The sequence below is a fragment of the Amblyomma mixtum genome, chromosome 2 (genome assembly GCF_055824585.1).
Source record: "Amblyomma mixtum isolate Tamu chromosome 2, ASM5582458v1, whole genome shotgun sequence".
NCBI lineage: Eukaryota > Metazoa > Arthropoda > Arachnida > Ixodida > Ixodidae > Amblyomma > Amblyomma mixtum.
Genome location: NC_143013.1, coordinates 32,959,191 through 32,981,262, shown reverse-complemented (window position 1 = coordinate 32,981,262; position 22,072 = coordinate 32,959,191). Strand labels below are relative to the sequence as shown.

Below are 22,072 nucleotides of genomic sequence, written 5' to 3'. Positions count from 1 at the left end.
AAGAGCAAGTCAAAGCGTGGCTCAGTAGCACTCAGAGCCAGTCTCATATCAGCTGCCGGGTCAGGGCCGGTGAGGGTTCTCGCGGAACACAAGAAGACAGCCCGCGGAACCCAGTTTGAGAACCCCTGAACTAGAGTATGTTCATCCATTTGGTACCTGTTCAAGAATTACTTAATTTCCAGCCATGAAGCCATTTATAGCCATGACACCTGCTTTGTTATGTCACAATACTCAAACTGCATTGCTACATGTCACTAAGACAATCACATTGTCTGCCATTGCATCTGTTGCATCACATCGTCTCATACATTTGCCTCTCATACACTCCCTATTCCCTCACTCGTGGTCATATCATGAGCTTTCAAAACCACCAAGACCATCATCTTGCTTGAACCAGTCAGCCAGTATCATGCACAAATGGCCGCGTTAGCAGTACATTCTTCTCGCTTTTTTTTTTTTTAAATGCAGTAGTGCTCTGGAATTCAGTACCTGATGAATTGGCGGTGAAACCTTCCAGAAAAGTCGGCATGTTATGCCACTTGAAACTATGCACTACCCTTCCTTCCAGTATGCAGTGATTTTGTGTACACAACTTTACCCAAACCCAAACCTATTTTTTTGCTATGTATCTCCTCTTTGTGCATCTGTGGTTTATTCTATTCATTTTTTCCCGCTTCTCTTTCACGTGCTCCACTTGCTCCATTAGACTTTATTCTATACTGCAATATTAGCAGCTGTCTGTTCACTTACATGAATATATGTACTAATTATGCAGTGCGATCAGGCATTTACTGCTGTAATAAGTGAAATGAAATGCATTTAGAGGACAGGCAGACATCACTCCTTTTCCCCCTTTTGATGTGGGTCATCTTACCACCATTAGCTTTTGCTGTTTCTAGTAACTATGCTTTCTTTATGTTTGTGGTTTCATTTGAGCAGAGACCTGCTGAACAAAATCAACTTGCACCTTCGTTGTGTGTTAAGCAGCTTGACAACTTTTACGGTGTCTCTCTGATGACAGAATTTTGCAGTGGGAGCTTTATTTTATAATACACAGTACTCAAGTAGTGTGCTGACAATCATTGGAAGTTAAGTGCTTCATCGCAGCTTTCTGTTTTCAGTTGTGCGAATGTGGAAGAGTGAATTAACCTTGCTTGGCTTTTAGTCTTTTCATACTGCACTGCAACTTTTATAAGAAAAGAAGTGACTGCTTTTTGAGAAGAACTTAGTCTGATTTGACTGACATGCAAACTGATCATCTCCATATTACTTCACACTGAACATGGGTAGCATGCTGTTACTGACCACAGTAGACCTGTTGTGCTACATTTCTTTCTGCACTGGTTTTCAAAGGGTGTATTCTAAGGCCGCTCAGCTTGGAACTTACCCTTGCTATTTCTCAGTCCCGTAATGAGCATACGAATTAAGTACATCCGTCTGCACCGTCATATTTCAGGCACTCATCGACATGAGGGGTGAGAGAAAAAGAGCAGACTCTTTATTGCAGACAGCGTCAAGTACACCTTTCAAAGATGCAAGTGGAGAATCAGTGAATTGCAAGACTGGTCCATTATGTGATCATTAGTAGTGCATAATGTAGCTTTATCGTGCCGTTCCCATCTTTGTACATCAGTCTCCATTGCTGCTATGATAGTTCTCAACACTAATGGCCATTACAGTAAGGTGCTATTAGACACGGTCACTAATAAGGATGTCGGTAAAAGGCATAGAAAGCATTACAGTCAAGGCCACCGCATGTGCCATTTTTATGCCTTATGTTGTTGAAATCAGTGCTGAAGATTAAGATAATACGGCATGCAAAAAAAGTGCCACTCATAACATGAGGGCAGCACAAGGAAGGAGGAGACCACAGTTGGAGAAGCCAGCAAAAATTTCCTCCTTTAATTGCATCCATGTTTTTCAAAGTCAGTACAGAGCAGCTTGTTCAGGCACAGATTCAAGGGCTTTGGCTGACAAGAAACAACAAACAGTTTGTGGAGTCGGGAGGGGTAGCAATTGTGCAACTTTGAGCAGTACATTATGCATCTAAGAGAGGACGGCTGGAGACTGGAATGTGGACTGTCTCGTGGAAGACAGCTCATGAGGAGACACACACCTACTTGACATTGTGACAAGCGCAGTGTTTTCTTCACCAGGGGCTATTCATTGAGCAGGCATTTTAACTTCTTGCATCAGCTGGCTTGCATGGATCTCTCAACAGCATGCCTAAGAGAAGGTTTAACATGTGTGTAAATGTTGCACGTCTCACATCACTTTGTGGCAGTAGTCAACACCAAAGACCACCTCTCGGCATCCCATGCATTATGCTTGTAACCTTGTTCAAGGCAGTCAAAAATAACAGGCATCCACCAAATGCAGCCATGTAATGCCTCGTCATATTTTTTAATAGTTCTATGTGAAAACTCATTTAAGTCTGACCTAGCATATTCCATATATATATGTACACACGTCGTATCTTTCCTAAAGGAAGAAATGTAAACACACGAAAAAGTTGCAGTCCACTAAGTTAGTTTGTGCATCGATCATGTGGCTGAAGAGAAGCAAAAGTGAGGAGTAGTAAAGTTATGTGCTGTGACTGGCACTGATTGCACGGAATCTGTGTGCATGCTCCAGAGGGCAACCGAGTCTCACAAAGGCGCCCGCTTGGCGAATTTTGGCAAAAAAAAGGAAAGAAGGCGGCGGCGGTCACCGTGTTTGGCACGGTCAGTCCCGAAGGTAGGCTAAGGCAATGCGCGTTGCAGATATGCCGTGGCGGCTCGAACAACAACAGCGCGGGGTGAGAGGGAAAGTATTGCACCAAGCTAAGTAGGAGCGCGTTCCGGAGGACAGACAGCGCGAAGAAAGCATGTGTGCGCGAGGCCGTCCGAAGGACGTGATCAGGCGTGCCTCCTCCGGGGAGGACGAATTTCGGGTCGGCCGGCTCCCGGGGGGGAAGCGCAGTCCGGTTGGCGACCCCCTGGGCGCTGGCTCTTCTTCGTCCAGGTGAAGAGGAGGCTGAGCCGAGTAGTAATAGTTGACGGGCAGCGTTGACTAATGGTAGTAGTAGTGGTGGGACCGCGTGCGCGGCTCGCCCGGGCCCGCCGCCTCCGCGGCCCGGGGGGTCCGTCGCGGCGCCCCCGGTCACGTCACGTTGTCCACGAGTCTGTTGGGCGTCAGTCCCAGTAAGCTGGCGAACACCTCGCGCTGGTCGGTGGCGCAGGCGCCGGTCGGCGCGGCCTGGCCTCGCTGCTCGCAGACCGCGCGCACGGCCTTCTCGACGATCACCGTGAACGGGACGGTCACCTCGGGAAAGCCGTTGCCGTAGCCGCCGCGCAGCAGCACGCGTTTGGCGGGCGACGGGGCGTCAGCCGCGGGCATCATCGGTTGCGCGTAGCTCTGGTACTCGCAGGGCGGCAGGAAAGCGGGCGCTCTTGCCGGCGACGGCGGTTCGCTGGCCTGCGGCTCGCGCGGCGGACACTTCCGGTAGAGGCTCGCGTCGGCGGCGGCCAGCGCACGTGCGGGCTCTTGATGATGCCACCTCTCGCTCCAGCCGGGCTCACCGCGCATCTCTCCGGGGGGTCGTGGTGCGTAGCACGCGGCTGCGCCCACGGGCGCCTGCGGCCAGCAGCCCTGGTGGTGCAGGGCGGACGCTGCGTGACCGCGCGGCGGCGGCGTGGCTGGCGGAGTGCTGGCGGTGGCCGCCTTCTTCACCTTGCGCCATCCCCGGATGGTGGACTCGTTCAGGCCGAATTTTGTGCCGGCGGCCCGGTTGCTGAAGCGCTCGGCAAACTGTAACACCTGCAGCTTGAACTTGGCGTCGTACTTGCCCTTCTTAGCGGCCGGCGTCATCGCGCAGCGCTCGCTCCGCTGCTGCGTTTCGCCCCTGTGCGCGAACGGGGTAAAAGACCTCCGTCTGCTTCGGTCGCCCAAGGAGGGCGCCACGCGCCGCACGCGCCCTTCCCTTCCTCTCTCCCGCGGCGGCGGCAGCAGCGGCGCGCGGTAGCAGCCGCCGGTGCGATTTTTGCCGCCGTTTGCCGTTTTGCTGCGGACACCGTCAAAATTTGATGCAGTATCGCACCGGCCGCTGCCGCGCTGGACACCTTCGCTTTCGCTGGGCTGACCTCGGTCTTTTCGAGCACCGGCAGGCGGATAAAGGCCCGCGAAGTGAAGAGCGCAGTGCAAAATGTGTATGCGCTTTTCCGCATGAGTGGTGCTGTTGGCGCCGGGCTGTGGTGGCCATGCTGCATGTGTGACGCACTGCATTGTTCTGCGAACAGCGCGCAGGGCGGTGATAAAGGGACGTGCTTTTCATTACACGCAGACAGACAGGAGACAGGATTCGTGGAGACCTCTACACACTTTTTAATACAAAGTAACAAGAATTCCCCGGCCCTCCAATTCGAAACAGGAGCGTTGTGATCTATAAAAAACATCATTCACAGCTGCACTCGTCCGAATATTAACGATTGAAACATTGCGATTCATGAAAGGGGTGTCTTTGTTGTAGTCCTCACAGGCGGAGCACCTAAGGGCGCGGCCTGCCTCGAACAGCGCTGTTGTGCTTTGCCCACAGCTTCTTTATAATGCCGTCCAGTCTCTGCCTGCTACCAGACCTCATGTAGAACAAGCCAATAGGTGGAACATAGTTCGGCCGGCCCTGGCCCAGGCAAGACACGCTGGGCACTGTGGCCTTGGTCACAGTCCTCGACAAGTCTAGAGGCTGGTGCTCTGAAGACGTGCCTGCTTTGCTTTGGACCACAGGCTGCCTGCTTCCCGAGGACCCCTGGGGCCTGCTCGAATTGAGCAGTGCAGCCAGCCTGGTAGGTGGTGGTGATCCAGAAGGAAACATCCTTGAATGTACACTCGGGTGGTCCAAGATTGAGTTGTGGTTGACAAAGCCGCGGCCACCATTCTGGCCCACTGACACGTGGACATGATGGAAAGTTTGTGGAGATTTCCTACTGTCCAAAGGTGGCAGTGCAGGTAGATCTGTGTGGCCTCTCATCTTGCACTTTAGCTTTGAAGTGTCCTGTATGAGACGCCTCCTGTTTTGTGGAGGCTCGTAGGGTACATAGTGGCCAGGAGTGGTACTTTTGCGTGGAAGTGATCGACCCCCCGTTGCACTGTGTGTGTTTGCACCAGTGTCCATTCTATGCACAAGTTCTTTGGGAATAGCATGGGCGCCAGGAAATTTGCTGCTCTGCAAGAAGTCAGTGTTTGGTTCAGACAGTGGCACCTTTGGTATGGCAGTCTTTGATAGGGTTGAGGAGGCAGTGTTTGACGCAGTGTTGATCGAAGTGTGCCTAGATGGCAGGTCACTTACAGCCTGTGTATTGGTTTTCACAGCACAGTTTGGGAAAGGGTTTGAGGTATCGAGTACTGGAGTTAAAGGGGAATCTTTGGTTGGCAACTCTGATGCAACCCCATCTGATGTGAGTGCTCTAGGCAGCTCCACTTTTCGCACTGCAAACGGAACAAACAAACTTCCACTGCAAACAGCGTCAAGTGTCTGGTTGCTGTCACGACACACATTCCGAGACACTGATTCCGCCTTTCGCACGGCACCATCAGCGGCTGCAGGAGAGCCCGGTGGTGCTGGGGAATGTCTGGCAGCCACCGAGCAATACCAAGCACGTTCCTCGGCTTCGGGCTTGGCCAGGGATGGCGGGCTCGGCGGCCGGCTAGTCGCTGCCTTATCACCAGGGGGCTTGGCTGCCGATAAGCCGTCAGGTGTGACAGCGTTCGGCCGGTGCAGCGAGATCTTGAGTTTGAGCGAGCCTTCTTCGAGCGTACAGACGCCGTGCAGGTCGCCCTTAGCCTGGTCCACACCGTCGCTGGCGCCGGTCGTCTTTTTGTGGTGGTGGTGGTGGTGGTGGTGGTGCGAAGCCAGGGCCTGGCCGCCGCTGGGCAAGCCGCTGTCGGACTCGCATCCGCGTTGCACGTCTCCGCGGGCGGCTCTCTTGGTGCGCTCACCGTCCTCGCTACGGCGCCGCTTCACCGGAGGAGAGGTCAGCAGCGGTGGCCGGGCCAGCGCATGGCCTCCGTCGGCGGCGGCATCTCCGTTCTGCGCGTACATGGCGTCGGGCCGCCGCTCGCCAGGCTCCCCGTCGTCGATCACCGACTGTCGCACGTGGTGGTGTTGGACGCACGGGCCCCGGGCTCCGCGCGCTTGGGTGTCGTTCGAGAGCGGCGAAGAGGCGACCAGGTCGGCGCTATGAACGAGCGGTTGATTGATAGGGCGCATACGTCGTCGCGCGGCTCGTCGAGCGCCAATTCTCAAATGTCACCCAGCCGGGGGCAGATCGGCGCCGGCGAGAGAGTCGGCCGGAGCGAGTAATGTTGCGTCGCGCCTCCGTTTCTTCTTCTTCCTCGGGGCCCTTCGTCGTGTTTGGCCACGCAGCGAAGCAAAGATGGATTCCCCGTGCCTACCTCAGGAGCCTGCAGCGCAGTCGGCGGGCCGACCGCGGCGGCATGCCGTGTCGGCCGAGGAGCGAGCGAGCGGTTTGTTTTGCCGCGGCGCTGGTCGTCGTTGTCGCTCGGCCGTCCGTCACTCGGGTGCTATGGGCGATGCTTCTGGGGCCGCGGGACGGCGGGTGCATTCGAGGTGGACTTCGCGATGGTTAGACCGGGTACATAAGGCGACAACATGGCCCATTCCGGTGACACAACATCGTCAGGGCAAGCCGTCGCTCGCTGGCACCCCCGAAAAACTCTTGGTTTTTCTTTCCGCTCTCCCTCGTTCATTCTCTCCCGCGAATATGACACGGGTTTTTGACGCCGGGCGGCGCTGCGATGTCAGACCGGAAGCTTTATGACCGGAAACAAGCGCTCCATCTTTTTCGTCCCCTCTTCTTTTCTTCTGTTCTTCTGAGAGGAGGAGGAGGAGGAGGGCGGCTTGGGCGCGGTGGCAAGGAGGAGAGACGCGAAATTCGGCCACCAGGAGCCGTCGACGAGGCTGGCTGGCTCGGGAGCGTTGCGCGCGAGTGTCGTCTTCGCGTCTCGCATTCCAGTCTGCGATGCGTGTTGGTTCTCGATCTACGCAGCTTCGCTTTGCCTGCGTCTGCCGTGCGAGAGGCCGACGATCGATTATTTATGTGTGTTTGTTCGTCGTTTTCTGGCTCGCTAACGCGCGCCGGTGATTCCAAGGTGAAATTCCTCCGTCGACGCAGTAGCTCCGGCAGCCGGCAAATTTTGACAGGCGTTGACCTTGGGCGCCATATCTCGCGCAATTGAAAAAGTATTACGACGCCGGACCTCCGCTGTCTATGGCGAAGCCTTAACGGGGCGGTAGAAGTGAGAACTGATTGCACCGGCATGGCCGGTTTTGTGAGGAATTGGCATGTGTGGGATAAAACTGCAAACTACCCCCCACCCCTCCCCTTAATTGGCGTCTTCAGAACGCGAAACCCTATAAAAAAAAAATCATAACAGGAAGTAATTGCCGTTTCCGGCATCCTTAAATCCAATTCATTCCAAAAATTAACCCTTGAAATCACTGCTTGGGCGGCGATGTCAGCGAACACCCCAAGCTGTGTCCGGGTTTGAGTCTACGGAAGGAATTATTTGCGAGATTCGCCGCTCGAGAATGCTGCCGTACGCGGGGAAGAAAACGAAAGCTTAGTGCCTAACGATGTTAGGTGAGGGGTGATGGGCGCCACCCCAGAAATCTGCCGGGCGCTGCCGTCAATCACTGAAGAAGCAGTTTTATTCGCCAGCAAATACCTAAACTTTTTAGTTTCTGCATTCAGTAGTGGCTGGTAAACGAATGTGCAGTAGCAGGGGACGAATGGCTCATACGCTTGTTAGAGAGAAAGTCAAATAATCTGCGCGCGCGCGCAGTTGATAATTCGGATGAAAGCTTGGACATTCATTTAAGAGTGAATTGACTAGAAGGATAAGAATGCCGTGGAGCGCATATGGCAGGTTCTCTCAGATCTTGAGTGGCAGTTTACCAATATCCCTCAAGAGAAAAGTATACAACAGCTGTATCTTACCGGTACTCACCTATGGGGCAGAAACGTGGAGGCTAACGAAGAGGGTTCAGCTTAAATGAGGACAACGCAGCGAGCTATGGAAAGGATAGTGATAGGTGTAACGATAGTGGACAAGCAAAGGGCAGAGTGGAACAAACGCAGGTTAATGACATCATAGTCGAAATCAAGAGGAAGAAATGGGCTTGGGCAGGGTGTAATGCGAAGGCAAGATAACCGCTGGTCCTTAAGGGTAACGAAGTGGATTCCAAGAGAAGGCAAACGTAGCAGGGGGCGGCAGAAAGTTAGGTGGGCGGATGAGATTAACAAGTTTGCGGGGATACGGTGGCCGCAGCTGGCGAAGGACAGGGTTAATTGGAGAGATATGGGAGAGGCCTCTGCAGTGGGCTTAGTCAGGCTGATGATGATGATGAATTCCTGTGCGTCGTGGCCCACCGTCCCGCTGCTTCATTGTGCGGCCCAGTGATCGTGACCCACTACGTATCGAGCGGTTAATGGAGAAGAGACATCAATTTTCAGTTATGTGTTCTCTCTTTGGAGGGATGCGCAGCACATTAGAAAACACGGAAAACCACGTGGATAGCGCCAAAAAGCGGTAAATAATTTATTTAAAAAATAGTGACTGGCTAGTTGGTTCTGCATACTGGAAAATTGCAGCGCAGCAGTAACAAGGACGAGACGAGAAGGACGCAACCACAAGCGCTGACTAACAAATGTGTTTTATTGCTCTGAGCCAGCTTGTATAAGAACTAGGTACAAAACAACAAATAATTTATAATTGATTTTATTTCTCTCCAGTTGTTTCGGTTTCAACAGCCAAGCGATATCAGCTGTGGTGTAAAAGACGAGTTGAAGTCACGTGAGGCATACAAAAACTTCAGTGTGGTCGCCGCTCTCTTGGTTTTAATTCACCTCACCAGGTAATTAAAGGCACAGCGCGACTGAGACAGGGCGAAGAAAGTAGACAGACACAGCGTTGTGTCTGCGTACTTTCTTCGTCCTCTATTCTCTGTATTTCATTAAAGAGTCTCTCTCTCTTCGTCCCGTCTCAGTCGCGCTGTGCCTTTACCTGGTGAACATGTACCGACTATCTCAAGAAAATCACCCTTTTGTCATTCACCTCAACCTTAAAGGTGCACTGAAGAGGAATCTGAACTTGTCTTTTTGCCGCGGGAACTCGATCTACTCGTTCCTAGCATTCTTAGAAACTGCAACTTATTGCCCTGTGTGGCCAATTTCCCTAATTAAATCGAATTAACGTCCGGCTCCCGCCCCTTTTTTTTGAATTCTGCCTCGTACGGTGGGCGGAGTCGACGAACGCGTGGAGTGCCTTTCACCCAGTCCCGTGGCGGCTTGCCGCTCTGCCATCGGCGGAGTAATACGTAGTAGTCCGTAGTAGCAAATAGTCCGCGCGTATTTTTATTTCTGCGGGCTTATTTTGCGGCTATGTTATCTGCGAATGAAACTATTTATTCATGGAAACCTAAAAAACAAAATAAAGCGAAAGCAAAGCCTCCACGGAGCTGGCTGAAAGGAACTTCACGCATTGGTCGACTCCGCCCATCATACGAGGCAGAATTTAAAAAAAAGGGCGGAAGCCGGACGTTAATTCGATTTAATTAGGGAAATCGGCCATACAGGGCAATAAGTCACTGCTTCTAAGAATGCTAGGAACATGTAGATCGAGTTCCCGCGCCAAAAAGACAAGTTCAGAATCCTCTTCAGTGCACCTTTAAGCAAGCCTGCCCAGCCGGTGGAAAGGCAAAATAATGAACAGCAGTGATTATATCGAAATTTTTGTATGCCCCACGTGACCTCAACTCGTCTTTTATGTTACAGCCACCGTTCGGCTGCTGTAACCTTAACCGAAACAGCACGAAAATAATGCATTCAATTATATACTATTCAGCTGGCGTAGGCCTATTCCACGTCATGTCTTATGTGCACTTATTGTCTTGCGTACCATTCGAAAGAAAAAAAAAAGCTGCACGCATAACGAAATTTGGTGTCTCTACTCCGATAAGAACAGCCTCTCAACATCCCTCAACATGCAAGTGCGAAGGCATGAGAGAGTTTGAGGTCAGCGGTGATGTACTAGCCTTTGGAACTATACTTCGTCTCACAAGGTGTTTGCAGCACTACGGAAGGCAGAGCTCTCTCGTCCAATCAGGGCTGCAGGAACCCAAAAGATAGTCCCTCGAATATTTGAGCAGTGTAGGACTGTTAATCAAACACAAGATTTTTTTTTTATATAGTGTGGATCTCTCGGCCCCACGTGGACACATTTTTTGATTAAAAAGGCCTACCTTTTCACTGTGTGATAACTGCTGTCACGAACGCATTTTCTGTGGTCGCTGACACGGTGTTTGTGCCGAGCTTATGGAGGTCTACGCATGTCAGTGAGGCCGCCACTGGAGCTTGTAATGAGTCAACGAATTGGAGTCACGCAGCGAGAATACGTTGGTTCTGGGCAGATTATGAGACTGTTATGAGGACAGATCATTGCGCCCCAAGAATCTCAGCAGATATAACGGTGACCGTTCCCGGTCACGGGCAGTGGCTGAGGAACGTTTGAAAGCTTCTGTACGTTTGAAAGCTTCTGTACGTTTATCACGCTCCGAACTGAAGCTCTTTTCTTTCGGACGTCCATAACAGGCAGCTTCGTTTATTTTATTTTTTACAATTTGAGTTGACTCCCTTAGAGCTTGATCTCATTTTTTTTTATGAACAGCGCAAGGTACAAGGACGTGGACAGACACAGTTCATAACTCTCCATATTGTATTTGACTTTGTATAATTACTTGCCACTCCTATCTGTAACGCCTCAACGACCCTGATAGTAACGAAATAAATAAATAAATAAATAAATAAATAAATAAATAAATAAAACGAGCTAGCCTGCACCTCGTCTTGTAAGCTTGATCTCATTGCTACAAGCCGTTTTTTAACACGCCGAGTAGAACAGTTTTAGTGAAATAAGGACCCGCAATTCCGAAACCAAAACTGGGTTGCATGGTAAAGGGCCGTGACGTCACGAACTAGCCTCTGTCATCGGAGACTTAGTTCATACATTGGCTGAAGGAAGCGACAAAATGCCTGCATTTTTTTTTTTTTTCACCGAGTGCAAGCCACGGAATCAGCTTACTGATAACGTTTATGATGTAGCAAGCTCAATGTTGCCCTGATACATGTGGATGGTATTCCTGCATGTGAACTTGATCAACAGATCGAGTTCACAGCATGGTCAGCTTTAGGCGCAAAAACAAAACACACGCACGGCGGTATTTAACGGGAAAGATCGGGACCAAGGGGGAGACGCATTGAAGAAGCTTTGGTACAGTCCATGAACCTCCAATGAGCTGCCCTTTGAGTGTTTTAAACAGATTTTTGAACAGCGCTTTGTATTGATTTCGTAGAGTTACGCTGTAAAGCGATGAGTGCTCTTACCCCTTAACAACACACACGCGCGAGTAGCTCAGCACTGACAAGTCTGAGCCGAATCTTATAACCCTTTCGTCCTTTTTGTACTGCGAGAGCATTGCTAGCGTCACTCCCACGTAAATCGGACCTCTGCTGAAGGGAAGCCTCCAGCCCGAGCGAGGACCGTCCACCCAACTCGCCCTGCCCTCCAGAAGGGCCACCCTCCACCTCCCACAAGGCCTACATTTCTGCAGTCGGATACAAGTCAAGAACGCAGCGGCTTTTCCCCTTCAAAGGACCCCCTTCCAGCCAGTGGCGTCGGCCAATTCTCATGAACCTGCTAGCTGAGTTGCCGTACAATGCAGTGAGTTCCGTGCAGGAAGGGGGTTGTCCGCTTTCGTCTGCCACTGCCTGCAAATTTGTCACGCTAGCAGGTTCATGAGAATCTTCCGACGCCATTGGCTGGATGGGGAGGTCAGGCTCTTTTCTTAACTTGTATCAGCAGAACGAAAGAGCGACGGCCAAACCAAATTCAAAGACGCGATGGGAGAGCCATATTCCCATCCCACCCCACACCCCCAGCTATAGAGCCCTGCCCAACCACCCATGGTCACCCGCGTCCCACTTGGCTTCGGCTTAGAGCAAAAGCATTCATTACAGTTAAATCATTAAAGTACTTAAACCGAGCTGCTGTCGCAGAATTGTCGGATCAGATGTCTGATCGTTTCGTGTTTTTTTTTTATGCGAAGCATACTACTTTAGCTACCACTTCAGCCCTTCACCGTCGTTATGCGCCTCCAAATCACGTGGTACATGACGTCACACCACGTGACACGATGACGTCACGACAGTAGAGAAACGGGGGCCCACCTCGCGCCGTCGCTGTGGTTGTGCGCCTCCAAATCACGTGATACATGACGTCACACCACATGACACGGTGACGTCACGACAGTGGAGAAACGGGGGCCCACCTCGCGCCGTCGCTGTGGTTGTGCGCCTCCAAATCACGTGATACATGACGTCACACCACGTGACACGATGACGTCACGACAGTGGAGAAACGGGGGCCCACCTCGCGCCGTCGCTGTGGTTGTGCGCCTCCAAATTACGCGACACGATGATGCTTCGCATTCTCCAGGCTTAACCAAGTTAAGCATCAGCCATTTTTTATTTCTCTCATCTGTAGACTCGGGATTGATCACCGAATGCCACTTCCGTTGGGTGTTTAAAAGACTCTGGACGCGCGGGACAGAAAGGGAAAAAAAGGGGGGGGGGGGGGGGGGGGAGAATTAAGCTATTAGGAGTGAGTGTACACCCGCCGTGGCAGAGAAATTTGCATCTAGCCCGCATTGCAGGAGATTTGGTAGTGCACTCTTTAATCCACATATACTGTAGCTAGACTGCATATATCTATACCAGCTTGCTTGCAAGGACGGCGACGAAACGACGTTTCTTCTTGTTGTTGTTGTTTTGTCGTCAATACAGAGATTTAGCATACCAGAGACGGACTAGCGGAGATCGGTTTTTCGTACGCGAGCTGCCCATGCGCAGTAACAAGGGCGTGGCCGGGTAGGACCACCACGACGCGTGCTCAAACGGCGTGCGTAAAACCGGTATACGTCTCCGCTAGTACGTCTTCGGTATGCTAAATCTCTACAATATTGCGTTCCGTAATCTTTTTACTCCTGAGCACATACCATCACAACTTGATTTCTCACGGCATACGTTAGTTCTTTTAATTCACAGCAAATATAGGCTGGCTCTTTCCTTACATCCAGCCTACCGTGCGCTACCGACGCAGTTCTGTGCGCTCAGAATATATTATTAAGGCGAAAGCCTTTAATGTCTCATCGTTGTAAGCAGCAGTTGTCGACAGAAATGTCACGCTTTTCAATTGGTCGAAGCGGTCATGACACGTCAGAGAGAGAGAGAAAGGAATTTTAATGAGGGAAAGGTGGAGAGGTCGGCCGGTGGTAACATGGCCCTGGCCTGCTACTCCACACAGGGGAAAGGGAAGAGATGACACGTCAGAATGCGCGAATTTCAAACTGGGCCAATTTTTACTTTGGCTAGTAACCATGCAACCAATTGAAGGGATCGTATAGTGATGCTCCAAGTGGGACTGAGCTTAGTTAATTGTTTAATTACCCAATTAGCCTAATTAACTTCACTAGTCAGGCCATATAAATAAATAAAGCCGAGTAGGAAATTGGCCGAGCTCGGGAATCGAACCCCGGTCTTCGGCGTGCGAGACGAGCATGCTATCCATTCTGCCATGACAGCGCGATGGCTTGGAATGAACAAAGGCGCGTCTAGTGAATGCGGTGTCTTCGCTCACTCCCATCCTCCTCCCTTTCCTCCTGACGAGGTTTAGGTGTCCACCGAGGTATGAGAGACAGATACATTTCCTTTCCTCACAAACCAATTTACCGACGAGCGAGGCGTAGAACCGAATGGGTGATGGCGTTCTATGGACTCCCTGGCAGCGTTGCAAGACGCTGTCGCGTTCCACTCGTAAAGGCGAAACTTCAGCGTCATTAATTAGCAGTTAATTAATATTCAGCCAATCAGTAAATAAGCATTAATGAGTGATTTGTCATCACTTAGTAATTAGTACTCAATTATATGTGACGCCACCAGTGCCACAGAAGCAGCGAAAGTGGTGCGGAACACGCTTTCGCCTCTACGCACTTTAGACAGTCAAAGTGCCCCCTGAATTTTACTCCCGGGCACATAGAGACGCTGGCGGAGGTCACGCTTTGTCGCAGAGCTGGACGAAATTCGCTGCCATCTGTCAGCCCTGAGAACGCTGACTTCGTCGAAATTCAACCGGCTTTTTTAAGGAGGCTTTCTGTCTAGAATCCTGGCGTGTCCAGACTCTCTCTGGAAGCTTCAAGAGATGCATGGGCTCTTCTCTAGGTACATAACGAGGTATCCCGGAAGTCGTCACCACCGATTTTAAGTCTCAACTACGCATTTCAAACCTGGAATTGGTGGATTGGTTCACAAACTATGGCTCGGCAAAGCCTTCAGTGATTCATCATGTTTCTGCGACTCATAGGTACAGCTGAGCAAAAGGGGTTCTGACAGAGCGCTGGGTGACAACATGTAAATTTTGCGTTTCTTGAGCATTGAATGTTGGGTACTGCAATTTGGTTTTAGAAGTGACACTGTTTTGAAGGTGTAATTTCACTGCGGCAGTTCTTTCCTCGAACCCTCTCTACCAGTATGCTCTGTTCACTTCGTCTCAGTGCTTGTGTTCGCAGTATACAGTGGGCAAAGTGTTTACCTTGGCTAACCGAAACAGTGACATAGATTAGGTAATTAATTGCATCTCGGTAATGTGGGGATGCTTTAGACTGCCGCTTAGCTAACAATCACTTCGTCCAATTCGCTGCGCTAGTTTCCTTCTTTCCTTAGCTAAGCTACTCTCGCTCTCTTAATTCTTCCACTCTAACTTCACCTTCTTTTCAATTTCTGCAAATTGACCACGCCCCGGTCGTCTCTAAAGGACTACAGACACCAGATTTTTACTTACGTGTTTCCTTCCTTCAAATGATGCGTTAGCCGTTGGTATACATAGATCACCTCGTGGTATTCGCCTACGACCACTAAATACTTTATAACTGCATTTCTTCTAGATGCTGTTCCGGTTCCGGTTTCATCAGCCGAACGATGGCTGTGACGTATAGTTGGTGTTTAGGTCACGTGAGCCGTGAAAAAAAAAGCTATGTATTGCTGATTTGTCGTTTTTTGTCAATATAAATCTTGAAGCAGGCTGGTTTAAGTGCTGTAGCGAATTAAATCTACGTATCAGCGATTACGTTATTCGGAGGTCGTGGGTTCGTATCCCGCCGGCGGCATGTGGTTGTGTTTTCTCCTGCGTTTATTATCTCCCATTGATGAAAAACTACAAATTAAAAAAAAAAAAAAGACATGTCCCCTATGCTCCTTGGTTTCGCTGGCTGGTGGCTTTCGTCATGTACGATTATGTTACAGCTTTTCTGGCGCCTCACTTCACATAACGAGCATCGTTCGGTCGATGAACCCGAAACAGAATGAGAAATGAAATTCAGTTACAAATTATTCAGCGGTCGTTGGCGGATACCATGTGTTGAACCATGTATTCTAATGTCTAAGGCATCACTTGAAAGCAGACAACATGCAACTAAAATTAGTTGTCTTTTAAACACCAGTATTTCTATCCTGGCTCCGTGTAGAAGGGGCTAGAACACCTCACGCTTGATAGAGTAACGACGTCAAGCGAGGGGAATTTCAACATCATTCGTCGCATGAACTACAAAACTAATGCGCGAGGATTCGGCGGGTAGCTGTCGTCGTGTCGACAGGCGTCGTCGCCGCCTCTTTCGCTGCTGTGTGGTGTATCTTGGTTTTAATGGGCCACCGTACGGGCGTAGACGGTGTCGTGCTTGGGTTCTGCTATATCGAACTAGGACTGCAATGGCGCGCTCTCACGAAATCCACCGCCTGATGCCGCTTCTGTGTTCAGTCGAGCTCGAACGAGTCAGCGCGGTCTAACTGGGAGAACCGTTTATGACTGCCATCGTGAGCGAAGCCCTATTCGTCATACAGATGCATTCATCAAACTGTACGCGCCGGGTTGCATAGACAGCATGGCCACTCAGTGTGACGGGTCCCAGACTCCCCGACAGCGTGTACCACCTGCGCGAAGCGCCCGCTGCGCGCGCTGCTGCCGCGCTCAGGCTAAAACCCCTCAAACTTTGCTCAGGCGTTTGTGGTCCGCCCCGTGCATGTTTCGAGAGAACACAAATCAGCGTCTCCAGTAAAGTCGCGCATTTCGATGGAACGAAACTGAGTCAGTATTCTTGGACGTGTCAGGCGCGCTTTCTTGCACAATTGCGAACAGGAGGACCAAACAGGGACGAAGCATGTAACGCGAACTTCAACTGTTTATTAGTAGTTTGGTTTCCTTTCTTTGTGCACCTATCAGAGACAGATGCACAAAAAATGAACCAAATTGGAGCCGACACTCTGGACATTTAGGCCTTTGCAGTGTATTTTCATTCCCCTGAGCACAATCCCAAATAGTTTTTTTCTCTCTTTTTTTCAAATCTCGTCGTGCCAATAACGGAAAGGAATTCGTGATCAGCGTTTGGAATCGGATTGTGGTCTACCCTGCCCTCAGAGATCCACAGCTACAACAAAAAGTAATGACGTCATCGCAGCTTGTATGTGAGAGGGCCGGTGGTGGTGATACGTGTATTATTTTTCCTTGTTTCAAGTTTGAAATTTATTCTTTTTCTGATTTATGGAAGCTTTGTTGAAGGTAGCCTATTTGTCATCAGAGCACGGTAACCTATCGTTATACAGGCCGACATCATTTTATAGTGGCATTTTAAAAGACTATTGAGTGAAGCTCCACTTTCCATACCGTACCATACCCTACCGTACCCTACCAGTTGCTTTGTTAATTTGTTAGGCTTGCTTAACTAATATTTCCACTGCTTAAGTTGCGAGAGAAATATCGCTTAAGATGTTGTGGACCGCTCCAAGAACACCTCGAACTGTCGCCAGTAGCGTTGGCGTTCAATGGAAGAATTCGATGAAGCCGCTGGCGCAGTGGTTTTTAGATATGTAGTCTTCGTTTGTAAACTCCGTTGGCAACTGGCCGTTCCGGTGTTGTCTCTCCGCTTCTTCCGTCGCCCCTCTCCCCCATCGGCAGCAACGGACAGGGGATAGTCGCGGGGACGCGTAGATGGAGAGGGCCAGAGGAGACCGCAAGTGAGCGGCTGGCATTCGGGGGTCAATACCCCGTAACACCGCCGTCTCGCGTACACTGGTTTTTGTGCCCGACACACATGGGACGTTTTCCAAAAATGTTAGCTGCGTGAAGTTTCTTTGTTTTTTCCTGCACTAGCCCGCGCTAGAGTTCGTGAATATGCTCTCGCACAGCTTACACAGGAACTAGTGCTCGCACGCGCCGACAGCGACAGGGACTGCGCGCAAACTTGGGCGAGCCATGGTTGTGGTAAAAGTAAGCGAGCAGCGTTGTAAAGTTTGATGGCGAGGCGTTGAGAACAACGTTCCTGTTGTGTGTGGGTTGCTTTTGTGGTGTCTAAAAAAGAAAAACGTTTAAAGGTATGCACCTTTCCTAGAAGGGCTCCCTGGGCGCTGCCATATTGTTCCCTGACTGCAGTGGGCACCTTGCGCCAGCACGGTGGAAGCGGCGGCGGAACCGGTTTCCAGCAGTCCAGAGAGGAAAATACCTCCAAGTTTTCAAAAGTTCTGTCTTGTAACTTGTAACTGTCTGCAACGTAATTGAGCAATTAAGCTTAAAAGCGTTTCTACTTGTGTTAGGCGACGGCTAGCAGCATTGTTGCATGATTAGTGGTGGCGGTGGTGCTATTTTTTTCAATACAGCAGTGGCAAAAAGGAAGATAAAGGATGTTTTCTGGCCGCGGAAACTGCCGCTTGTTTCTGGGACACGTGATCTACAGCAGGCGAAAATTAAAGGGATTGCGAAGGGGATAGGTAGGACGAAAAAGACAGGAATACAGTAAGAAAGGACAGTTATTATTATTTACAGCTAAGTGCAACGATCGCCTTTATGCAAACACATGCACGCAAGTAAGATAGGAAGTGGCATGTTTTAGCAGTGCACAAGGATGAGGAATGAAATTATCAAGCAGGACGACCCAGTACGTACCTTCCTATTGCTGTGCTCAAAGTCTAATGAACTCTCCCGTCTCTCGATTCCTTTGCAGTTTGATACTTTCGCAGTTTAGGGCCTATAGTCGAACTTCTATCCCTCGAAGAACCGATCCCCTCTAGCACTTGAAGTTATTTCGCTGCAATTGAGCCTCACAGCCGCTTCCGCAGCTCCAGCAATTTAATTAATGAGCGTTTTCGGTACTCAGTCTCTCGAAGTATCGATCATGTATAATATGGAGCGCTTAGTTGCCCCAAAGCGTATTGCTTTTTCCTTTTAATACTGCGCTCATGCGCTTTTAATACTGCAAGCATGGTGTAGTACTTTTCATCAACAGGGCTCGCGCAGTGAGTATACCGCCGCTTGCTCGCGCATTCTAAACTCGCTCGGGCCCATTTACATCCGATGACTGCATGTGCTGCTGCCGCGCGAACGTGGCGCCTCGCCGAAAACGGTCGACTCGGAATGCGTCCTCTGGTTATAATTTGGCGTAAAGTGCCTCTGCGGGGCACGATCGCCCGCTTTACATTGCGACATGGCGCATGCGCGTCGTAGTAACGACGGCGCCAGTTTTCAAAGCGGCGACGAGCTGCTTGCTTTTCTCACTATTTTCCCCCTCTTCAACTTTTGTTTTATTTATTTCTCCTTTCAAGGAGCCCACCGCTCGCCGGGGCTATCGAGGGAGAGGTTGTCCTCGTGCGTTTTTTCCTTGCCACGCGGTTGTTTGCGTCGCTGCAATTTCTGGGGACGGCAGACTCGCTCAAAGTGAGCCTAATGGAAGGCCACCTTTCTTATGCGCAGGATCATAAGTAGCAGCGTGTGCGCAGCGAACAAACGTTCCGTATATTATGTGAAATACAAACACTTCGTTTTGCATGCAAGGCGCCCTCGAATCAGGAGACGTTGCTTTGAAGTGCAGCGTGTGTACAATGCAGCACATTGCGTTACGTTACGAAGCGATGCGATGCGATGCGATGCGATGCGGTACGACACGACACGACATGACATGACACAACGCGACACGGCACGGCACAGCTCGGCTCGGCACGATGTGATGTGATGCGAAATGATACGGTACGGTGCGCTACGATACGATACGTTATGACACAACTCGACACGACATGATACGATGTGATGCGAAACGATAGGTACGATACGATACGATATGACACATATGATATGGTTTACCATACGGTGTGATACGGTGCTATATAATATTGTACAGTACTATAATACTCTATGCATATCACGGTACATGATTTTGGGAACATGCAAAAAAAGCTGCTGATATAAACCGGCTTGGCAGAGCCGCGGGACCCGCTCTTTGGCAGCTCGCATAATGTGAAGAGAGTATTTACGAACGGCGTTTTCGTCGTAGCAAATAAAAGTTCAGCTACATGCTTAAGAGGCGCCCTACATTGAAAGGAAAGCAAAAAGAAACTTGACAACAATGCATTGTGAAGGAAACGATATCACCTTTGAAGAAACATGAACGCGCAAATCGCTAGGGGCACATTTTTAAAAGGTCGTGGAGTGGCTTAAACGTGATCCTCTCGAGCTGACTGCTTTTATTTCGTTCGTGAAATTCTCTTTATTCTTGGTGACTTATATTGTGTAACTTGTAGACCGTACATTGATTGAGAAAAAGGAACAGCGCGAACACAGGACGAATTAGAGAAGAATGCCTGTGTCGTTCTTCTCTATACTTCGTCCTGTGTTTGCCTTGTTACTTTTTGTCATGTTACACAAACTAGCCCGCAACAGCGCCCTCGTGTGCATTAATTGTTCTCCGTGTTCTCTCATTCCGTGGTTAAAAATTGCGCGTTTCCTGAGCTGTAACGTTATTTTGTAGTTTTACTCTTTTCTGAACTATTTTTTTATTTTTATTTTATTCAGAATACCTACATCGCCAGAAGGCATTATTGTAGGGGGGTTAAATACATGGGGGTCACATAATGGCAAAAAGTTCGGCATAATGCGCATGAATACACCAGTTAACAACAAATAACACTAAAATCAAAATTACTGGAAAACGTACAGAAAGTGCAATATCGATGCATAGCAATATAAAGAAAATACACATGAAGAGCTCACACAGAAGTATCGGTTATAGTTTAATAAAAAAAAGGCACGTTTTTGTTTGTGTCGCCACGGTGGCTCAGTGTACTCGGCTGATGACCCCAAAGACGTAGGTTAAATCCCGGCCGCGGCGGTCGCATTTCGATGGAAGCGAAATGCTCGGGGCCCGTGTAAACTACGCGATGTCAGTGCACGTTGAAGAACCCCCGCTGTTCTCAATTGTCTGCAGCCCTTCACTACGGCGTCCCTCATAGCTCGAGTCGTTTTTGGGGCGTTAAACCCCATAAACCATACACCAACCGTAAACCGTTTCCATCTGTTTCTGAAACGACGTCGCCAAAGTATGAGCGGTGTCCAGGAGTGTGGGATGCTTAAATTCGCGTCAATACGGCAGTCAGAGGCAGCAGAAAGAGTCAGCCTTTCTTTCATTCTGCAGAGCAGCCTTCGTTCAGCGCGAGGCACGTATACGTTTGTGTCAAACAGCCCCAAAAGGGCCGACAGGTATTCCGCACGTCGCAAAGTCTGCCTAGCTGTGACCATTCTGCACTGTCGTCTGGCCGACGTTCGCTTCACGCGTTGGCGCCTCGAGATGCCGCGCTTTATCTGTCTCCCATACCTGGCGACAAAAATTCCGATATTGCGAAAGCAATACTACGCCAGGTCTAACCGCTCGTCGCGTGGCCCGTGGACCCCCCTGCTCCGCGAGGAGCCGCCGCCGCGCCTAACGGATGGTGTGACGTCAGCCTCTCCGTTGCTATGGCGACGCGTGACGCCAGCTTGCTCTCTCCACCGCAGCCAGGAGGAGCCGGTCGTGCGGCGCTTCTCGAGGAGTCTTGCCATGGAAGTCACCGGCGAAGAGTGTATATCTGAATCTAGTTGCTCCACTGCTTCTGAACAGTTTTTAACTAGGCGACAGCCATGCAAGCTAGGAAGAATGCAAGAAAGAGGTTACTATGTCATTAAGAAACGGAAGAACAACGAAAAGAACGTTTGTGAAAACGACGAGAATCAGAAGCAGCTAAAGAAGCCACTTCAAGTTCAGAATGTGAGTCCAGCCGTGCTATACGGAATGAAGCTAGGAGACGAAGCCGCGGAAACAGAAGAACAACGGGCCGAACGTCTTGAAAAGCGGAAGAGGAGAGGTGTCGAAGAGCCTGTGCAAATGAGTGACTGCACCGAAAGAGTGGCAGAGTTTGCACAGATTCTTGTATTGCTTTCGCAACCAGCCAGGTTTAACCAGAGCTAAACCACACCAATTTTTTGTTTCAACAGCCTTTTTGAACGCGACTCAAGACTGCGCCATAACTATATATTATAAGGCGGCTGCTGACCCGAAAGACGCGGGTTCGATCCCGGCCACGGCGGTCGAATTTCGATGGAGGCGAAATGCTAGACTACGGCGTCCATCATAGCCCGAGTCGCTTCGGGACGTTAAACACCCATAAAACATAAACTCCTAAAAACCGTTAAAGCTTGTCTTGTTACCTAAACAAGGATATAACCACCGGACGTAATTATAAACTAAAGAATTTTGACGACTCTGGCTTGTTTGATAGAGTCAAACATGGGAGAGCTGATTTCGTTTACCGTTTTGATTGTTCAGCGGAGTAATACAGGAAGCCGCGGACCATGACCCGTGAGTTAAAATGTCCCCTCTACGGCTGCGCCAGTTGAAATCCTCTCTTAAGATCTCGTAGAGGGGAATTGCTGTTGAAGATGATTGTTGTAGGATTCTTGACGTCTTGCAGATTCGAATTGCTCAATCACATTGCAAGAGGACACTTCTGGAGAGGTTAACTTTTTATAACAATTAAAAGCACAAAGGAAGATACAAGCAAGGAGAAAACATATTTACACTTGACTGGCTCGACGTGACGAAACCAGCCCTCGA

At 50.0% G+C, this 22,072-nt stretch overlaps 3 protein-coding genes across 3 annotated transcripts in view; 1 reads left to right on the top strand and 2 right to left on the bottom strand.

Moving 5' to 3' along the window:
• Cep97 (centrosomal protein 97kDa) overlaps positions 1–22,072 on the top strand; it is a 154,115-nt gene that overhangs the window by 22,919 nt on the left and 109,124 nt on the right. The window lies entirely within an intron of this gene.
• Positions 1,874–3,922, bottom strand: LOC149358897 (uncharacterized). Its single transcript, XM_089571046.1, has one exon. The coding sequence runs from the start codon at positions 3,847–3,849 to the stop codon at positions 3,142–3,144; it is 708 nt and encodes a 235-aa protein (XP_089427172.1). The 5' UTR covers positions 3,850–3,922; the 3' UTR covers positions 1,874–3,141.
• Positions 4,339–6,761, bottom strand: LOC149358896 (uncharacterized). Its single transcript, XM_089571045.1, has one exon. The coding sequence runs from the start codon at positions 6,242–6,244 to the stop codon at positions 4,526–4,528; it is 1,719 nt and encodes a 572-aa protein (XP_089427171.1). The 5' UTR covers positions 6,245–6,761; the 3' UTR covers positions 4,339–4,525.